Consider the following 21,304-nt stretch of genomic DNA (forward strand, 5'->3'; position numbering starts at 1 on the left):
AAGCTTGTTGGATGAGATGACAACTTGGTTGGATGCGTGGTTCTTCATCCAGCAACAAGGGAAGCTTCTCAGATGAGATGACAACTTGCACCAAATATATACGGCAATGACAAACTATAAAACGTAGCTTTGTTCTGAATCCATGTCTCGAGGAAGTAGTTGTGTTACAATCAGCCTGAGTCATTCACTTCCTCCGGGATGCTGGCCTTCTAGGCAGAGTTGCAAAGAAAAAGCCATATCTCAGACTGGCCAATAAAAATAAAAGATTAAGATGGGCAAAAGAACACAGACACTGGCCAGAGGAACTCTGCCTAGAAGGCCAGCATCCCAGAGTTGCCTCTTCACTGTTGACGTTGAGACTGGCCAGAGGAACTCTGCCTAGAAGGCCAGCATCCCGGAGTCGCCTCTTCACTGTTGATGTTGAGACTGGCCAGAGGAACTCTGCCTAGAAGGCCAGCATCCCAGAGTCGCCTCTTCACTGTTGACGTTGAGACTGGCCAGAGGAACTCTGCCTAGAAGGCCAGCATCCCAGAGTCGCCTCTTCACTGTTGATGTTGAGACTGGCCAGAGGAACTCTGCCTAGAAGGCCAGCATCCCGGAGTCGCCTCTTCACTGTTGATGTTGAGACTGGCCAGAGGAACTCTGCATAGAAGGCCAGCATCCCGGAGTCGCCTCTTCACTGTTGATGTTGAGACTGGCCAGAGGAACTCTGCATAGAAGGCCAGCATCCCGGAGTCGCCTCTTCACTGTTGATGTTGAGACTGGCCAGAGGAACTCTGCATAGAAGGCCAGCATCCCGGAGTCGCCTCTTCACTGTTGATGTTGAGACTGGCCAGAGGAACTCTGCATAGAAGGCCAGCATCCCGGAGTCGCCTCTTCACTGTTGACGTTGAGACTGGCCAGAGGAACTCTGCCTAGAAGGCCAGCATCCCGGAGTCACCTCGTCACTGTTGACTTTGAGACTGTTTTTTTGCAGATTGTGAGGCGTCTGTTTCTCAAACTAGACACTAATGTACTTGTCCTCTTGCTCAGTTGTGCACCAGGGCCTCCCACTCTTTCTATTCTGGTTAGACACCGTTTGAGCTGTTCCGTGAAGGGAGAAATACACAGCGTTGTACGAGATCTTCAGTTTCTTGGCAATTTCTCGCATCGAATGGCCTTCATTTCTCAGAACAAGAATAGACTGACGAGTTTCAGAAGAAAGTTCTTTGTTTCTGGTCCTTTTGAGCCTGTAATCGAACCCACAAATGCTGATGATCCAGATACTCCACTAGTCTAAAATAAGGACAGTTTTATTGCTTCTTTAAATCAGAACAGTTTTCAGCTGTGCTAACAATTGCAAAAGGGTTTTCTAATGATCAATTAGCCATTTTAAAATGATAAACTTGGATTAGCTAACACAACGTGCCATTGGAACACAGGGAGGATTGGTTGCTGATAATGGGCCTCTGTACACCTATGTAGATTTTCCATTCAGTCATTTCCAGCTACAATAGTAATTTACAACAATATCTACACCATTTCTGATCAATGTTATTAACTGAACTCTGAATTCTCTTTCTTTCAAAAACAAGGACATTTATGACTCAATGTTTGAACGGTAGTGTATATTTTTATTTTAAAATGCAGTGATTCCACATCTGTAACTGAATTGTTTTAAAAATGTTCAAATAGGGCCGGCATAAAATACACATAAAAGAAGAAGAAGTGCAGAACATGAAGCCTGGGTGCCAGTCTGTTTCCGCTAGCATGTTTGGCATATGACAGCGAGTGGCATGACAGCAGACAGGTAGCCAGGCTACAGAACACGTACAATTAAATCAAGTTCCAAATGGGTCAAAACAGATTTCAAGTCCTTCAAATGATAAAATAAATCTATAAAATAGAACAATGAGGCAAATAATTATACTATAAAAACAACCTTGTTACATTTAAGCTCTACCTTTTATTGGCATTCTTTAGTGTAGCAGTTGGTGGGAAATCATTTAGCTTAGTCAAATCATCGTTGTTATCAGTTGAAGAAGAAAAAAACCCCAAAAAGTTAAAGACTGGGTTCTGAAGGAGTTAGACTGAATACAGTCGAGCTTGTAGGTGAAATGAGTAACTTATCATTACGTCGTGGAGGTAATCGTTGTTACATCGTGTAGTTTAAATCATTACATATTCTCCTTTTTTTATGCAGACTACAGCGTCTCCACTGTGATGAATAACTCACCTTAATTAACTACATTTTTTTTTTAATCAAGTAAGTCATGAGCCCAGAACGACATAAAATACAAAACAATGCAAGCAGAAAGACAAACACGGTCATAATAGAAATCACACATTCATCAGTAATAAAAAGGTCCAACAGTGTTATGCATTTCCAGAGGCTTCAAAACATCACATTTTCTAACATCTTGAAGATTGATCCACAAATACCGTGCAAAATAAATAAAATGTGTAGAGACCAAAGGAATGCCCAGAGTTAACCATCCCGGAGACTGGGTTTAGTAACTCTGTAGCTCTTAAGGTTAGTGATTGTGTTTGGCACAGTGGGACTTTTTTTTGTAAAAAAATGGGACTTTACAAATTAAAACATAGCAATGTATCAACCTACGTGACATCAAAGAGGACCAACCTGCTTTCTGGTAGAGAACGCAGTGATGAGTACTAAACCTGTTGCCCGTAATAAAGCAATGTGCTAAGATGAACAGCATCTAAGGGCTTTAATGAAGTGGCAGCTGTGTTCATATAGAGGATGTTGCCATAGTCAAGGACCGGTAGGAACGTCGACTGAACGATCTGCTTTCTAACTATTTAGTGAAAGGCATGACCTACTTATAAAAAATATATTCTCAGCTAAACTCGTCAATATGCTTTATATTGAAAGACAGATTTTCACTTATCCAGATGCCCCAATATTTGTAAGCAGAGACACAATCAATATGGGCACCATCCAAAGTACATATAATTTAAATCAATTATTTGCATGCACTCCATAGAAGAACATACAGTATACTTTGTTTGACCTACATTCAATACTAATTTCAGGTCAATAAATGTTCCTGTAGTTCAGATACAGCCTCGTCAACCATGGGAGCAATAGAATACAAAAGTTAGTTGGTGTGCAGGTTAGGTAGTACCAAAGGTACGGTAAACAAGGTAGCAAAGTAGAAGACCATATCGAGTACCTTCAGAAATTATTCATACCATGACTTATTCCACATTTTGTTAAAGCCTACATTTTGTTAAAGCCTACATTTTGTTAAAGCCTACATTTTGTTAAAGCCTACATTTTGTTAAAGCCTACATTTCTTAAATGGATTGAACATATTTTCCCCATAAATGTGAAAACACGGCTTTGGAAATGCAAGCAACTTTACTGAAAAATGATATACAAAAATATCAAATTACGTAAAATATTTCACACCCGAGTCAATACTTTGTATTAGTACCTTTGGCAGCAATTACAACGGACTCGTTCTGTGTAACTCCACCCCTGGATTGTTCAACATTTGCCTCAAAACTCGTCAAGCTCTTGTCAAATTGGTTGTTGAGCATTGCATAACAACCATTTTTCAGATCTTGTCAGATTTAAGTCAAAACGAACGCGGCCATTCGGGAACATTGACCGACTTCTTGGTAAGCAACTCCAGTGTAGATTTGGCCTTGTGTTTTAGGTTATTGTCCTGCTGAAAGGTGAATTCATCACCCAGTGTCTGTTGGAAAGCAGACTGAACCAGGTTGTCATAAAGGGTTTTGCTTAGCTCCATTCCGTATATTTATTTTTTAATCCTGAAAAACTCCCGTCCTTAACAATTACAAGCATACCCATAACATGATACAGCCACCACTATGCTTGGAGAGAGGTACTCAGTAATGTGTCGTATTGAAAAACATGACAAAAATGTTAATTGCTTTGCCACATTTTTGAAAGTATTTCTAGAGTGCCTTGTTGCAAACAGGATGCATGTTTCGGAATATTTTTTATTCTGTACAGGATTCCTTCCTTACTGTCATTTAGGTTAGCATTGTGGAGTAACTACAATGTTGATCCATCCTCAGTTTTCTGCTATTACAGCCACTAAACTATGTAACTGTTTTAAAGTCACCGTTGGCCTCATGGTGAAATCCCAGAGCGGTTCTCTTCCTCTCCGGCAACTGAGCTAGGAAGGACATCTACCACTTCATAGTGACTGGGTGTACTGATACTTCACCATGCTCAAAGGAATACTCAAAATGTCTTGCTTTTTTCCCCATCCATCAATAGATCAACCTCCCTGGTCTTCGTAGTTGAATTTGTGTTTGAAATTCACTGCTCGACAAAGGGACCTTAGAGATAATTGTATGTGTGGGGAAGAGAGAGATGAGGCAGTCATTCCAAAAACAGGTTAAACACTTATTATTATTATTGCACACAAAGTGAGTCCATGGAAACTTTAGCACATTTTTCCTCCTGAACTTATTTAGACTTCCCATAACAAAAAGGGGGTTGAATATGATTGACTCAAGACATTTCAGCTTTTCAAGCTTTATGAATGTAATCCACTGACATGGAGCCAGTGTCAAAAAGTCTCAATTTTATCCATTAAAAAAAATTCAGGCTGTAACACAAAATGTGGAAATAGTCAAGGAGCAGGACTTTGAAGGAACTGGATGGTAGCAGTACAGTGATACTTTCCTTGGCCATGTTCAGTCTCCCCCCATTTTTTGTTACTCCTTTTTGTCCCCAATTGGTAGTTAGTCTTGTCTCATCGCTGCAACTCCCGTACAGACTCAGGAGAGGCGAAGGTCGAGAGCCGCACTGCTTCTTGACACAATGCCCACATTACCCAGAAGTCAGCCTCGCCAATGTGTCGGAGGAAACGCCGTACACCAAGCAACCGTGTCAGCATGCACTGCGCCAGGCCCGCCACAGGATTCGCTAGTGCACGATGGTACAAGGATATCCCTGCCGGCTAAAGCCTCCCCTAACCCGGACGACGCTCGGCCAACGGGTCTCCCGGTCGCGACAGAGCCTAGACTCGAACCCAGAATATCTAGTGGCACAGCGATGCAGTACCTTAGACCACTGCGCCACTCAGGAGGCAGTCTGCTTTTTTTCTATATCCTTGTGTGTTGTTTGACCTTGTGCCTATTTAAGCTTGTCAATTGAGTGAAGTTCTTCCCACAGTCGGAGCAGTGGTATGGCTTCTCACCAGTGTGTACTCTCTTGTGTACCTTTAGTCTTTGTACATTTACAAAACTCTTTTCGCATTCAGAACAGGCGTGAGGTTTCTCTCTCACGGTGTGAGTTTTCTGGTGCTTTCGACAGGTTCCCGCGAGCGTGAAACGCTTCTCACAGACGGGGCATTGATAAGGCTTATCGCCACTATGACTGCGCATGTGGCCTTTTAGCTCACAGCTCGACGAAAAACCTTTTCCACAAATAATGCAGTTGAAAGGCCACTTCCCTGTATGCGTTGATGATTGATGGTGTTTAAGGGAATCTACCCGGATGAAACATTGATCACAGTCGGGACATTCGTACGGTTTCTCTCCAGTATGTGTTCGCTGATGTATCTTCAAGCCACATGTATTGGAATACTGTTTCCCACACTCAGAGCAGACAAAGGGCTTTTCCCCAGTGTGCATTCGCTGGTGGACTATGAGTTGGTGTCGGTAACCAAAACACTTTCCACAGTCAGAGCAAAGGTAAGGTTTTTCTCCCCTGTGCGTTATACTCCGATGTTTTTGTAAGAGGTTGGAAAGACAATAACTTTTATCACATTCAGAACATTGATATGGTTTCTCTCCGGTATGTCTTGACATATGAACTTTCAACTGAATTGATCTTGAGAACTTCTTATCACATTGCTCACATTGGAAAGATTTGTGTCCCAGATGCAAGAGCTTGTGTTGATTTAAGCATCCTGCCGAGGAGAAATTTCGCCCACAGTCAGAGCAGTGATGAGGCTTCTCTCCTCTGTGAATCCTTTCATGTGCTTTTAAGTCCTCTTCGATAAGGAAGGTTAGACCACAGTCAGAGCAGAGGTGAGGCTTCTCTCCAGTGTGCTCTTGCATATGTCTCTTGAATTGTAACGCATAAAGGAAATATGAATTACAATCGGCACAATGGTAAGTTTGCTCTCCAGTGTGCGAGTACATATGTATCTTAAGTTGTAATTGTCTTGAGAAACTCTTCTCACAATGAGAGCACTGGTAAGGTTTCTTGCCAGCATGTACTGCCAAGTGTTGTTGAAGATTAGATTTCCTGTAGAAACTCTTCTCACAGATGGGGCACTGGTGAGGCTTTTCCCCCGTGTGTATTTGCTGGTGCCTAGTAAGACTGCGTAGTTGAGCAAAGCTCTTTCCACAGTCAGAACAAATACAAGGCCTTTCTATATGCGACTTTGCCTGATGATCTTTTAATCTTCTGGAAGTCGGATACCTTACCAGGGTACGAGAAGTTATCTCGCAAGCATGTAAAAGCAAGTGTTCTTTAAGATACGATTGTTTTGAGAAACCCTTCTCACAGTGAGGACACAGATGAGGGTGAGGGTTCTCTACAGAATGTTCCTGCAGGCGTTGATTAATATTTAAACTTTTTTCGACGGCATGTATTTCCTGACATTGTTCTCCTACATTTCTGGTACTTGGTGACCCATCAGAATCAGTATGAGTCATCATATGTTCTGTCAATCCATCTGAAGTACTGTACCTCTTCTCACATTGCAGACAGTGGAAAAGTTTCTCTACCATGTGAAACTGCATGTGTTCCTTTAAAGTTTCCTCAGCGGAGAACCTTTGATCACAGTCGGGGCAGTGGTGAAACATCCCTACCTCATGAATTAACAGGTGGTATTTAAGATGGGGCTTGGTTTTAAAACTCTTCTTACATTGACCACATTGGTACGGTCGCTCCCCAGTATGCGTCATCGTATGAACTTTTAGCTGATCTGAATTGGTGTACCCTTTGTCACATTGCGTGCAACGGAAAGGCTTAATCCCTAAATGTGTCCGCTTGTGTTTAGTTAAATATCGCGCTGTAGAAAATGTTTGCCCACAGTCAGAACAGGGGTGAAGCTTCTCTGTGTGAATCGTCTCATGTGCTTTTAAATCCTCTTCTATAAAGAAACAAAGATCACATTTGGAGCAGAGGTGAGGCTTCTCTCCAGTGTGCTCTTGCTTATGTCTCTTAAATTGTAATGCATTAACGAAATATGAATTACAATCTGAACAACGGTAAGGCGTCTCTCCAGGGTGTGTGTACAGCTGTTGAGTATGGTCTGATGCTGTGCAAGTCTTCTCATGGTTAGGGTATTGATACAATTTCTCTCCAGAATGTACTAACACGTTATTAGGATCAGAACTTTTTACTACAGCATGTGATACTTCCTGACATTGTTTTTCACAGTCAGGGCATTGGTAAGGTCTCACACCAGAGCATATAACCATATGATCTTTCAACTGATCTGATCTAGTGTACTTCTTACTACACTCTAGGCAGTGGAAGGGTTTCTCTCCTGAATGGAACAACGGCATGCGTTTCCTGATACATCCTGTCGAAGAGAAACTTCTACCGCAGTCAGAGCAGTTCTGACACTTCTCTTTAGGATGGACTGTCTTGGGTCTCTTCGACAATGTCACAGTAGAGACACTTTCTTTGCTACCCGAACAGTGGGGAGGTGTCTCTCCGGAGTGCAGGCGCCGTTTAAGACGTGATTGTTTTGTGAAGCTCTTCTCACGTTGGGAACTGTGAGAGCTCTCTTTTTGGAGTCTTGGGGACTCTTTTTGGAGTCTTGGGGACTCTTTTTGGAGTCTTGGGGACTCTTTTTGGAGTCTTGGGGACTCTTTTTGGAGTCTTGGGGACTCTTTTTGGGGTCTTGAGCTCTTTCCTGTACGAATGACAACAGAGAAAAAAACATGTCAGCTGCTGAAACAAGTTACACCATATCAATTGAACACAGTTGGCATTTTAGCAGTAGATATTAGAATATTTTGGGGGCGGCAGGTAGCCTAGTGGTTAGAGCGTTGGACTAGTAGCCGAACGGTTGCAGGATCAAATCCCCGAGCTGACAAGGTAAAAAATATGTCGTTCTGCCCCCTGAACAAGGCAGTTAAACCCACTGTTCCTAGGCCGTCATTGCAAATAAGAATTTGTTCTTAACCGACTTGCCTAGTTAAATAAAGGATAAATAAGTGTTTAAAAAAAGTTATACCATATCAATTGTTGAACACAGTTGGCATTTTATCTGAATAAAATGGCATAAATACTACTTGTATTAAGTATTTTGGGGACAGACAGTTCTACTATATCTAGGAATCAATAACTTTAGGATAGGGTATGTTGTAGAGCATGTGTTTTCCCAACTCCTCTGTAGTTGCCCAAGACACCCAAGGATTCAGGGTCAAATACATAATTTATAAAAAATATATATTTAAAAAAAACTGAAAACATGCCCTAAACGCATTCAATGCTCTACATTCTGTTCTGTTCATACCATCATCAGCAAAGACAGAAATCATCTCCTCCTCTTCTTCTACTTTGATGTTGACTCTCTGGCCCGGCATAAACCTGCAGTCCTCCAGCAGCACCGTTAACCTCTTTAGAGTCTGCCAAGACGCCATCTCTGGGGCCTGCTGCCCACCGTCACAACCAGGACCCAGTGACTCTGTACATTTGGTCTCAGACTTGAAAGAAAGAGGTGAGTTGGGTTAATCTTCACTGTTCTTAAAAAAAACACCACACACACCCAAGGGGAACTCAAATTTTAAGCAGGTTAGCAGCGAGGTAGCAGCGGGGTAGCAGTCGGTTGTTAAGCAGCGGGGTAGCAGTCGGTTGTTAAGCAGCGGGGTAGCAGTCGGTTGTTAAGCAGCGGAGTAGCAGTCGGTTGTTAAGCAGCGGGGTAGCAGTCGGTTGTTAAGCAGCGGGGTAGCAGTCGGTTGTTAAGCAGCGGGGTAGCAGTCGGTTGTTAAGCAGCGGGGTAGCAGTCGGTTGTTAAGCAGCGGGGTAGCAGTCGGTTGTTAAGCAGCGGGGTAGCAGTCGGTTGTTAAGCAGGTTAGCAGCAAGGTAGGAGTCGGTTGTCACAGTTTTCCTCACCCTGTTTGTTAGTGTGTGAAATTGTGAGTGAACAAGTTCACTTATGGTAAAACAGACACTGGTTCTATGTTCCAGTTCCCTTTAACAGTCCATTTTTCAACCTGATGTGCTAGGACCTACGCTGCAGAGGCCCAGTTAACCTTCCTGATTCAGATCTAGCTGTTCAAGTCTTTATAAACGGAATACTCACCCCCCTCACTCTCACCTGCGGTATAATGAGCCAGTGTGGAACTGGCTCTGCCTCCAGCTTCCTGCTGGGAAACCAACCCCCTCCCTCTTCATTCTGTTCTCCATGGCAACATGCTTGTGAGCTGCCCGCTGTCGCTGATTGTCTGGGACCCGTGGGGACAACGCTAGCCTCTTCCTCTATTCCGGTGATGTCTTCTTTCAGTTGTAGTAACCGAGACATTCCTTGTTCCTCGGATTCTGTTAAATCAGCACTCTCACAATATTCCTCCAATATTTTACGACGCAGTGAGCGTCTACTCTCTCCTTTGACTTCAGACCCATCTCGGCCACATATTCCACACAGCTCGCATAGATAACGTAAATTATCCTCGGTTAAAGTCCATAAACTCAGTGCTATGTCATCCAACAATGTTGCCCTCTCTGGACTCATTTTCTCACGTGGTAAACAAGGCAATAGTCCGTTAGGTAAATGATGACTTGCCAGCTGGTTACTCTTCAAAATTTCTCACAATCCCCAATTAGCACTCAGCAGGCAGGCGGCCCGTCAAAGCGATTCTGGTGCTTTTAGATGCAAATCAACTCGCCAGAGATACAAAAACTTGTCTGCTCTAACTTTTCTTCTGCGCCTGTGCTCACATGAAGATCAGTCAATGTGCTGTTTCAAGCATCAGGATGAGGAGCAGGATGAGTATGTCCCGCTGTCCTTAAAATTAGAACACACACACACACACACAAAGAAAACTCAATGTAAGCCAACTGAGTTTATAAAAAAGGTAGTCAGTACACTCATTCACTATTATACTGATTAGCAACATGTTAGCACGAGGTAATAGTCTCCTAAATCTTTTTTAAATTCTATCCATCGGAGTCTTCAATTTTGGGTTGAAAGGGTACATTCTAATGTGCATTCCATCTAATGTGGGCCACCAGTCAGACTTTACAATGGGGAAATGAAATGCATCTCATTTTCACCATAGGGGGGCAGGCGCCCCTCAAAAGAGATTCTGGCGGTGCGACAGCAGACTTGCTTATACTGGCGGGGCTTTCAAATGCAAATCAACCCGCCAGAGATAGAAATCACTTCATAAAGCCATCTCATTTTCGGAAGCCATCTCAGAAATCGGACAATATCATCTGCAAATGCCAACATTGGTATCGGCCCGATGTCTAGTTTAACATGTGCAAACTGATGTCAAAGCTGACGTACCTATGTGATATAGGTATGCACAGGACGTAATGATGCCATGTAAAGTGTTGCGCTACACGGGCAACACAGCATTCCTAACCTAGCCCACAATGTCTGCTGTGTGGATCGAGCAGTCAACAAGTCCAGCAGTCATTTGAAAGAGTAAGAACATTTCAGCGAGACAACGCAAAGGCGAAATCCATTAAAACCGCCAAGATAGAACTCATTGCCCTTGACAATCAACCGTTCTCGGTCGTGGGTGATGTCGACCGACTGGTCGAGCACCGGTACACACAAAAAAAAAAGGAAAATTTTCCATGGGTAGTTAAGGGAATTTGGGGAATTTTGCTTAACTTCTTTGAGCTTGTGGGACAGTATTTTGACATCTGGATGACAAGCATACCCAAACTAAACTGCCTGTTTGTTACTCAGGCCCAGAAGCTAGGATATGCATATAATTGGTAGATTTGGATAGAAAACTGTTAAAATAATGTCTGTAAGTATAACAGAACTGCTATGGCAGGCAAAAGCCTGAGGAAAATCCATCCAGGAAGTGGGATTTTTTTTTATGTGGGTGGATTTCAATTGAATACCTATTGAGTATCTAATGGGTTAGGACCCAGATTGCAGTTCCTATGGCTTCCACTAGATGTCAGTCTTTTTCACGTGACTGTGCATGCCCTTCATTCTTTTTCCATTCTATTGAACACGCTATTGTCCAGTTGAAATATGATAGATCCGACAATTGACAACCTGAGGATTAATTATAAACATCGTTTGACACGTTTCGACGAACTTTACCGGTACTATTAGGATGTTTTGACCGCCTTTGAGCCAGTGGATAACTGAACAAAACGCGCCAACAAAACAGAGTTTTTGGGATATAAAGAGGGACTTTATAAAACAAAACAAACATTTAGTGTGTAGCTGGGCCTCTTGTGACTGCAACCAGATGATCTTCAAAGGTAGGTGATTCATTTTATCCCAATTTCTGACTTCTGTGACTCCTCTACTTGGTTGGAAAATGTTTGTATGCTATAAGCGGTGCGCTGTCCTCAGATAATCGCATGGTATGCTATCGCCGTAAATACTTTTTTGAAATCTGACAAAGCGTCTGGATTAACAAGAAGTTCATCTTTAAGCCGATGTATAACACTTGTATTTTTATTTTGTTTTATTATGACTATTTCTGTATTTTGAGCTCTGCAATTTCACCTGACGTTGTCGAGAGAAGTTGCGCCAGAGAAGTTAAATTCATTAAAAAAAGTTTGCTTATAACGGGTGAACCTTTTTTGTGGGATACACAAGGCAATTCTAGGTCTTTTTGTGGGATACACAAGGCAATTCTAGGTCTTTTTGTGGGATACACAAGGCAATTCTAGGTCTTTTTGTGGGATACACAAGGCAATTCTAGGTCTTTTTGTGGGATACACAAGGCAATTCTAGGTCTTTTTGTGGGATACACAAGGCAATTCTAGGTCTTTTTGTGGGATACACAAGGCAATTCTAGGTCTTTTTGTGGGATACACAAGGCAATTCTAGGTCTTTTTGTGGGATACACAAGGCAATTCTAGGTCTTTTTGTGGGATACACAAGGCAATTCTAGGTCTTTTTGTGGGATACACAAGGCAATTCTAGGTCTTGTGGCATATTTTGGTTAAACCCCAATTCAATGGAATTGCAACCCTCTGCATTCTTCCATCGAGTACAGTACAGCTGATTCAAGATCTTGCACACTACATGCTTTCTGGCAAATTTTGATTACAATATTGGGTGGGATTAAAAATATTTTATATGACTATGTTTTGTTAACTAGTAAATAGTAGCCTACAGCAGTGTTTAAATCATTTCTAACTTGTTAACAATTTCAGCAAGTTAGTTTTTGCTACCATGTGGCTTTTACCTTGCTTGAGCCTGCTAACTGAGTGTTAATTCACTTGTTTCCATACATGTTTAATTTTAAAACATTTATCTTACAAAAGGAGTTGTTTAATCTAACTGCTTAACTATTTCTGTACATGGAATTCTATACTTTTTTTCTCATCTTTAAAGAAAGATGCCACGGGCACTATCTGAAGTGTGGAGACATTTCACTGCAGCTAATGTATAAGGAAAAGCTGTGTACATTTGCAAATACTGTGCCAAATCATGTGAAGAATGCAACAAATATGCAGAATCTGGCAAAGTGCATAAAGTTCCGCTCACGACAAGTCCCTCTACTTCTATTCGAGGTGAAAATGATGAATCAGACACCTTATCGATAGCAACAGCTCATGGTCCTCCTGGAATCAGGTTTTTTGACTCAATGGAGGAAAGTAGTCAGAAATGCTGATGAATGTCTTGCTCGAGCTGTGCATGAAACTGGTTCACCTCTTATGCTCACAGGCAATGTTTATTGTAAGAGATTTCTGAATGTTCTTCGCCAAGCATACACCCCGCCAACCAGACATGCTTTATCTACTCATTTGCTGGATGCAGAGTTCAAGTGAAGGTCAAGCAAATCATAGAGAAAGCAGACTGTATTGCAATCATCTCTGATGGGTGGTCGAATGTTCGGGGGCAAAGAATAATGAACTACATCTCCACCCCTCAACCAGTATTCTACAAGCGCACAGACAAGGGACAACAGACACAGGTCTCTACATTACAGATAAGCTGAAGGCAGTCAATGACCTTGGACCACTGGTGACAGACAATGCTGCGAACATGAAGGCTGCTTGGTCTAAAGTGGAGGAGTCCTACCCTCACATCACACCCATTGGCTGTGCTGCTCATGGATTGAATCTGCTCCTCAAGGACATCATGGCACTGAAAACAATGGATACCCTCTACAAGAGAGGCAAGGAAATGGTTAGGTATGTGAAGGGTCATAAGTTATAGAATCAGTCTCTCACCAAGCAAAGTGAGAAGAATAAGAGCACCACATTGAAGCTGCCCAGCAAAACCCATTGGGGTGGTGTTGATATCATGTTTGACAGTCTCCTGGAGGGGAAGGAGTCTCTCCAAGAAATGGCCATATCACAGTCTGCTGATATAGACAGCCCCATCAAGAGGATCCTCCTGGATGATGTATTTTGGGAGAGAGTGGTAAGCAGCCTGAAACCTGTAGCAGTAGCCATTTCACAGATTGAGGAAGACAATGCCATCCTGTCTGATGTTCAGACTCTTCTTGTAGATGTAAGAGAATAAATCCATACTGCCCTGCCCACTTCACTGTTGCTCCAGGCAGAGGAAACTGCAGTTCTGAAATACATCAAAAAGCATGAAGACTTCTGCCTGAAGCCAATACAACCAGCAGCGTACATGTTGGACCCCAAGTATGCTGGTAAGAGCATCCTGTCTGGTGCAGAGATCAACAAGGCCTATGGTGTCCTCACTACCGTGTCTCGCCACCTTGGCCTCGATGAGGGCAAGGTTCTTGGCAGTCTGGTCGAAGTACACTTCCAAGCAAAGCCTTTGGGATGGAGATGCAATACGGAGGTCGTGCCAACATATCTCATCAGCCACTTGGCGGAAGCGACTTTGTGGATCTGAGGCTCTTTCCCCTGTTGCCTCCATCATCCTCCAAATCCCACCAACATCAGCCGCCTCAGAGCGCAACTGGTCCTTGTTTGTGAACACACACACACCAAAGCACGCAACAGGCTGACCACTACAAGGGTTGAAAATGGGTGGCCAGTCGGGAAAATTTGAGGCTTTTTGAGCCTGACATCGAGCCATCTTCAACAAGGTTGGTAAGTTGTTGGGGAATAATCAGAATTAGTTGGTAACATAGGTAAGATGTTTTATATTCATTATATGCTGGTGAGTTAATTCTTATCAGAATGTTTATTTTTGTATAATACTGTGGCGGGGTTGCAGTCATCTGTTCTCTGTCAGGACTAAGTTACTTGGGCCACAGAGAGGGGAGAGGTCAAGCATGTATCTCTTGGCTCCACAATGTCTGTGTGCCAGTCAGTGTATCTCTGTGATCTTGTCAATGAGGGGTGGATTTGATATATGCCTGTTGATATGAGGATTTGTTTTATGGTTCTGAGAGCGAGAAAAGAACATAGTTTAGGAGACAAAGCTGAACGATAATTTATGGCCAATGCTGTCTGGCTATGTGTGTCTTTTCTATAAAGGATCTCAGTTGCAATGTGTAAGGGACTCAGAGAATTCATTGATAGACACTGAATATAATATAATTAAAGATGGACTTTGTGATAACTGACTTGTGTGTGGTTTGCTCTCATGATTTGGTAAATACAGGAAATGTCCACGACAAAGTGACAGTGAAAATGAGGCCTCAGAGTCTGATGTTCAAGAAGGTGGACATTGAGGAGGTCCAGGGAGAAGACATGGAAGCCTGAGAGGAAGACAACCAAAGCTTTAGTTTCTTGAACATCATTTTACAGATGTACGTTGAAAATGTTTTTTGGGAGATGCGATAGGGAATATGATCCCCAATGATCTGTCTTTTGTTGTTCAGTGAAATCATGTGAACAGTCGAGTCGTTTTATTAAAGTTCAATGCGTAACTAAATAGTTTATTTCTATTTAATAAATGTGTCAATTATGTCTACTTATGACAAGGTAAAAGGTTTGCTTGTCTCCATATGATATGGTAAATATATCCAAAGCTAAATACATTACACATTTAAATGGTATTAATATTAATTTGCTTTAAATCCCATATATTCCCACAGAAATTTTCCACAAAATGGGCAACCCTAATACCAAGTGCACTACTTTTTAGATGTTGCCCTACCGAAGTTCCACAGTAATAGCGTCACTGCTATTAGCCTCACGACTGACATTTGGACGAGCAATATCAGCCCCATGAGCATTCTGAGTCTGACAGCACAGTGGGTCGTCGAGGATTTCGTACTGAGGATAGTCGTATTGCTAATGAATATGCTGGTTGTCGTACCGCTGATGCCATTTCAATGGCATTTGAGAACATGTTTAAAACTTGGAAACATGAACACACTCCTAACGCCATTCAAACAACTGACTTGAGAAATAAGCTCATCAACTGTGTCTGCAGCAGACGTGATTCTCTGTCATGGCACTGAAACGCCTGCTCAACAAAACAGCAGACGTGATACCCTCTGTCATGGCACTGAAACGCCTGCTCAACAAAACAGCAGACGTGATACCCTCTGTCATGGCACTGAAACGCCTGCTCAACAAAACAGCAGACGTGATACCCTCTGTCATGGCACTGAAACGCCTGCTCAACAAAACAGCAGATGTGATACCCTCTGTCATGGCACTGAAACACCTGCTCAACAAAACAGCAGACGTGATACCCTCTGTCATGGCACTGAAACGCCTGCTCAACAAAACAGCAGACGTGATACTCTGTCATGGCACTGAAACGCCTGCTCAACAAAACAGCAGATGTGATACCCTCTGTCATGGCACTGAAACGCCTGCTCAACAAAACAGCAGACGTGATACCCTCTGTCATGGCACTAAAACGCCTGCTCAACAAAACAGCAGACGTGATACCCTCTGTCATGGCACTGAAACGCCTGCTCAACAAAACAGCAGACGTGATACCCTCTGTCATGGCACTGAAACGCCTGCTCAACAAAGCTGCCGATACAGACCGTGAACAAGCGATTCGGTGACATTCTCCCTTTACTGTGTCGCCACCATGCAAGTACCTCTACTTCGATGCAGACAAGAAACTGGGTTTACGTGAAATGTTACCTACACAGCTGGACAAGATGGAAATGGACACAGTGACAGTGCGCACCGATGAAGAGGGGCCACAGACAGACAGAGAGCTGAAACTTCACTGCTTGACATGATGAAATCCTGGTTGAGAATGAAATGACTGAACAACAAAACAGCACGGCAAATAAGTGAAAGAAATTGGTTTTGATTATGTTCTACTGGTAATGGGGACATAGGGAAATGTCAACCAAATAACTTTTGGTCAGTGTGGTTGTAACCTTTATTTAACTAGGCAAGTCAGTTAAGAACAAATATGATGGCCTACCCCGGCCAAACCCAGATGACGCTGGGCCAATTGTGCGCCACCCTATTGGACTCCCAATCCCAATGTGATACAGCCTGGATTCGAACCAGGGACTGTAGTGACGCCTCTTGCACTGACATGCAGTGCCTTAGACCGCTGTGTCCATGTGTGTGTTACTATTTAACAGTACTAGAATGCTTAAAGGCCGCTAAAATTGTAAATATCGGTATCTTTGGGGGGGGGGGGCAAGGAAAATATTGGATATTGGCCAAAAATGTCATATCAGTGCATCACTAGTTGAGAGACCCGTCTAGGTTGACAGACCTGTCTACGTTGATAGATATACAGCTAGACAGAGATCCTAACATTAGCCCACCTACTATAGACATAGACAGACACGGGTGTCGAACTACCTGTTCAGAAACGCTTTTCCCACTTTGTAGTCTGTGGCATCGCCTACCGGTGGCCAGGAAATCATTTCATCCAATTGTTAAGATGCTAAATCAAAACATGGATGCCAATGTTGGCTCGCACACACTCACTCCCTTCAACTGCTTGTCTGCTTCCTGTCTGCGGAGGTATGTTGCATGAGCTGTGTTCAGTACGAAACAAAGTATGGTAGCGTTCAACTGAACAGAAACAGTGGTGTTCTCAGCGGCCAGGTCAAAACGGGGGCGGGGGGGGCGGGGTGTAGCTGTCAGCATGGCCGTTGTCTTCAAGCCACATCCCACCACACCCACCAAATGTACCTCAGTCTGTTCAAGAATGTTTTGGGGAAATGTGTTGTTCTGTACTACCCGTAATGAAACGTAGCTAGGACAGCTTGCCTGCTTTACCCAACTGAAACAGTCCATCCCGAATGGCTGGAGGAAGCAAACAATGTTCCAGGCCAGCTGTGATTTACAACCTAACAGCAAAGATTGTTGGACTACCAAGAAATGTATTGGTGAATTATATTAAATCATGCATTGAATCTATTCTGCCAACAAGGCCAGTTTATACTTGATCTAACTACATGACTGTTCTCTGTTAGACCAGGGTTCCCCAACTAGCAGACTGCTGGACAAATTTCCCCACCTCCCATGATTAGATTATTATTTCTATGTTTATTGTTGAACTACTGAAAACATCAACATATTAGCTCCATGTGACTTTAATTTTGGAAATCTGTTCAAGGATTCCCGCGCATAATAGATATTTGATCGATCATACACAAATGTAAACAAGGTTTGAAATGATTGTTTTAGTCAAATATTATCTGTTTTGCCTTGTGATCAATTTGCAGTTTACTAATTATATTATACTAATTAATTATACTAATTATATTCCCACCATCTGGCTCAAGAACAAATTGTCCAGCAGCTGAATCTAGTTGATCCCCTGCTGTAGACAATTACAATGTTCAAGTGTTGCTCAAGACAACATTTAACTTATGGAAAGTGGAAAGTCAGATTGTCGCTGAGACGACGGAGTTCCTTTGTCGCAGAGACATGGAAAAAAAAAAAAGAGTTGAAGTCTCTGGACTTCAGCAACGTCCATTGTGGTTAACGGACTGCCACAACAACCAGACCAAATCTTCCTGTGACAAGATGCAGGAGTTCTACAATTCTCAGAGAGAATTACTCATTTTCTGTAAGCTCACCATTACCTTGCAAATACATTTTGTTGTGGGTTTATTTCCCCTAATAATAAATAGAAAGTAGCTGAAGATGTTCTCAGCCATATTATTTGTACTTTATCCTGTTATATTATTAGACTATTATAAAATAAGTGTGTTGACTGATCAGGTAAGTGAGTCTTCTGTTTAATGAACAAAATAACCATGGTTTTTATGTTCATGGTACAGCCAGACAAGACTGAATTATATCATGGATTTCTTTATGGATGGTGTATATTCAATGGATTTATTAAATAGAGGTCCACCCGGGATTGGCCCATGTTTACTCTCACTTCTAAACTTGCCAGCATGTGCACGGGAGGTAATAAAAGCTTAGGACCTATGCCGGCAACAATGGGACTATGAATTGGGTTCTTAAAAAACGTCCTGATTTGTATTTATTTTTACAGACAACATTTCATAAAGTCAGTTTGTAAAGGATATATGATAAATGTCAATTAATTACAGATTTCTTGTTTTTTTTCAAGGATGTTTTAGTCACAATTTTATATCTAGCTAAGATGTTTGGTGCAGTATTACTCAAGTTCAAAAATGTACAATGTGTTGTCCTGGGGTGTAAAGCGCGACCATTTTAATTGCATATACGCCCAAATATTTTGCTGTGCGACCTGGAATTTTTATATACAAAAGTAAGGATTCTAGCATTATTCTAGTTTGATTACCTGAAATATTTTCCATTGTGCTCCTAAATGTCTGTGTGGCCCTACATTCTTCAACGTAGGTGCACTTTTTTTTAAAGTGAGTGTAGAGCCCTGTTGTCTGGCTAACTGTCTTTGTTCTGTGGTAGGATTGGATATCATGCAATCCACAGCTGTGTTAGTGGGCATTGTTGAAATCAAAACCCAACCCTTAACTAAGTCCTGATGACCTCTCGTACTCAAATATCACTTTTGGAGGATACTGACTGCATGACCAAAATTAACCTACTTTGCACTTTCAAGTGAATTTTGACACCGGAATAAATGTTTGACTAATATCGATGTCACACATGCTGTTTTCAACAAGTAGGTTCTCGAGTTCAGTTCTGCTTTAATGACAGTGATCCCTTTTCTTCCCAGTGGGTGAGGCCGTTTAGGGAGTGGTCTCTTTTCAACAAAGCAACACCCTGTAAGGAACAGTTGGTATTGCCTCAAATATAGCCTGGTATATAAAATTCAATAACAAATGGAAGCTATTAAAAGGGCATAATGATTAAATCACATACATAATTCTTAAAACTAAATTATTTGGTGTATCACAGTGTCATCTTCAAATTATTTTAAATTCATTGTGTCCACCTGTGTGGTATGTTTTGAAAAATGGCCAAATAAATCAAATTCACAAAAAAAAGCTTGCAGCAGTTAGCTGAAAGGTGGCAGAGTTCGATATGGAGGAAATACCTTACTCGTGGTTCAAATTAACCTAGCTTAGGGAAACAACTGGAGTCTGTATTGGTTGGACCCCCCCCCCCCCGAGTTGTGCATCGTTCTGGTGGCTGGCGGTGGAAAATAAACTACCACAATATCTGTCGTCACCAAAATAATTTATTTTAAACAAAGGCTTATGTATAATCTCTAGGTACTCTACTTACCAGATGTAAAGTGATATGTCTCCCTATCAAATAAACCTTAATCCAACTTTTGTCCGAACCGCACCATATACCCAAGTTCCAGAGGACTGCCATGAAATCCATCACTGTCGACACAGCAGGAATATGGTGCAGAAACGTTAGATTCAGAATATTTGATAGTGAGGGTCACATTTCACTTTAGGTCTGGTAGAGCTGGAGATTATACATACGCCTTTGTGGACTGGAAAGTTTTGGTTGTTGGTTGAAGCCGGATATATTGTGGTAGGGTTATTTTCAGGGAGTCAAACCAATACACAGACGCCCGATGTTGTCAAAGTTAAAAACTTAACCCATGGCTAGATAGTTTACTTAGGCCTTATTACGGTTCTCTGGGTGGTGGTTCCCCGCCTGACGCAAATCACGTCTTAAAGGAAAAGGAATGTATAGCCTTGGGCGAAGGAGACAACAAATAGCAAGCGGGAGGCCGTTTTTTTTTTGCATACTGGGATAGAGTCGGTAACTCGATACTATGTACCTTTGTTCGTCCTGCGATAAGGCGTCATTTTCTTTGGGTGCTGCAACCCGTCGTTTGACGCCTTATATTCGGAGGTAAAGTATAGGACACTGCCAGAACTCATCGCTACGCCTACTGAACTACATATCATGGAGTTGAGAATTATGTTAGGGTGTATACCTTTACAGCATCATTTTAACAATAGGCCTATGTCATTTGAAGCTACATTATTTTGTTAAGACAACGTGTTCATATTTACACAAAAAAAAAAACAATGTATAGTAAGTAGCACGTCCCCCATTTTGTTCACAAGACATGCTAACGTTAGCTAACTACTCGCTAGCGTGCATCATATCCATACCGAATAAACGCATATCTAGTCGTTTTTGCACAAACCTGTATATAGCTAGTTGAATAACTCACCATATTAACGTTAAGCATGTATGAATCTTAAATCAGTCGAACTCGTGGAAATGCTCTCATTGCCATGCTCAAATTGAACTGATCGCAAGCAAATACTCATTTCCGGTAGCAGCTGCTGCTTCTTCTTCTTCTTCTTTAGAAAGAAATTAGAGTACCTCTTCTTCTATGCCTGGTTTATTGGCGATCACACAATTTAATGTACATCCCGCCACATACTATGCGGGTCGGAAACCGGATTCCCCAAAAAACTGAACTTCCAAAACTTCCAAAAAACTACAAAATTTTTATAAATCGAACAACTTTTCTGTTCAAAATAAATCAATAAAACTGGTCTGATCCATACGCATGCTCAAGGGGAACATGGGCGGGTCTTCCGGCGCCAGTGCCCCTTGCAAAGTCTTTCGATGTACAATCCTTGAGTCGCAAAAACGTTTCTGCTGCAGCCACAATACTATCTAGTTTCTTCGAGTTATTTGAGACTTGTGCGTACAATTTATAACCGTGGCAATGAACTCAACTAAAAAAAAAACATTTTAATATCAGTATGTGTACAGTAGATGGCGCTATATCCCCACGGATGGTGTGAGACTCAATCAGAAGAGTAAGGAACATTCATTACTTTGGAGCGTTCTAAAATGTGAACGAAAAATGATTGATTAAATCATTGATAAACCTGAACCTTGTGTGATGGACGTGCGTCATTTGCAAGCAGTGTGTCTGAAGGAGATTGT

The 21,304-nt window shown here is 42.1% G+C and overlaps 1 protein-coding gene across 3 annotated transcripts; it reads right to left on the reverse strand.

Annotated features, from left to right (window-relative positions):
* Positions 1 to 1,592: 1,592 nt before the first annotated feature.
* LOC109893824 (zinc finger protein 11) lies at positions 1,593 to 20,855 on the reverse strand. 3 transcript variants are annotated; one of them, XM_031829246.1, is made up of 4 exons: positions 20,574 to 20,855; positions 9,255 to 9,951; positions 8,466 to 8,655; positions 1,593 to 7,859 (listed from the first exon to the last, which is right to left on the reverse strand). In XM_031829246.1, exons 2-4 carry the CDS (start codon positions 9,681 to 9,683, stop codon positions 5,086 to 5,088), a joined length of 3,393 nt encoding a protein of 1,130 aa, XP_031685106.1. In that variant the 5' UTR covers positions 9,684 to 9,951; positions 20,574 to 20,855; the 3' UTR covers positions 1,593 to 5,085. The 3 variants fall into 3 exon arrangements, with proteins under 3 accessions (XP_031685106.1, XP_031685107.1, XP_031685105.1); XM_031829247.1 differs by having other exon boundaries at positions 9,270 to 9,956; XM_031829245.1 differs by having other exon boundaries at positions 9,255 to 9,956.
* Between the last annotated feature and the right edge of the window lie 449 nt (positions 20,856 to 21,304).

This window comes from Oncorhynchus kisutch, linkage group LG7 (genome assembly GCF_002021735.2).
Source record: "Oncorhynchus kisutch isolate 150728-3 linkage group LG7, Okis_V2, whole genome shotgun sequence".
Classification (NCBI taxonomy): Eukaryota; Metazoa; Chordata; class Actinopteri; order Salmoniformes; family Salmonidae; genus Oncorhynchus; species Oncorhynchus kisutch.

Coding starts and splice junctions, on each gene's coding strand:
- LOC109893824 (XM_031829246.1), bottom strand. CDS start 9,683: ATGAGTCCAGAGAGGGCAACATTGTTGGATGACATAGCACTGAGTTTA. Junction 8,656..9,254: donor CGCAGGTGAGAGTGAGGGGG/GTGAGTATTCCG, acceptor CTTTCTTTCAAG/TCTGAGACCAAATGTACAGA. Junction 7,860..8,465: donor TTCTGTCTTTGCTGATGATG/GTATGAACAGAA, acceptor TCATTCGTACAG/GAAAGAGCTCAAGACCCCAA.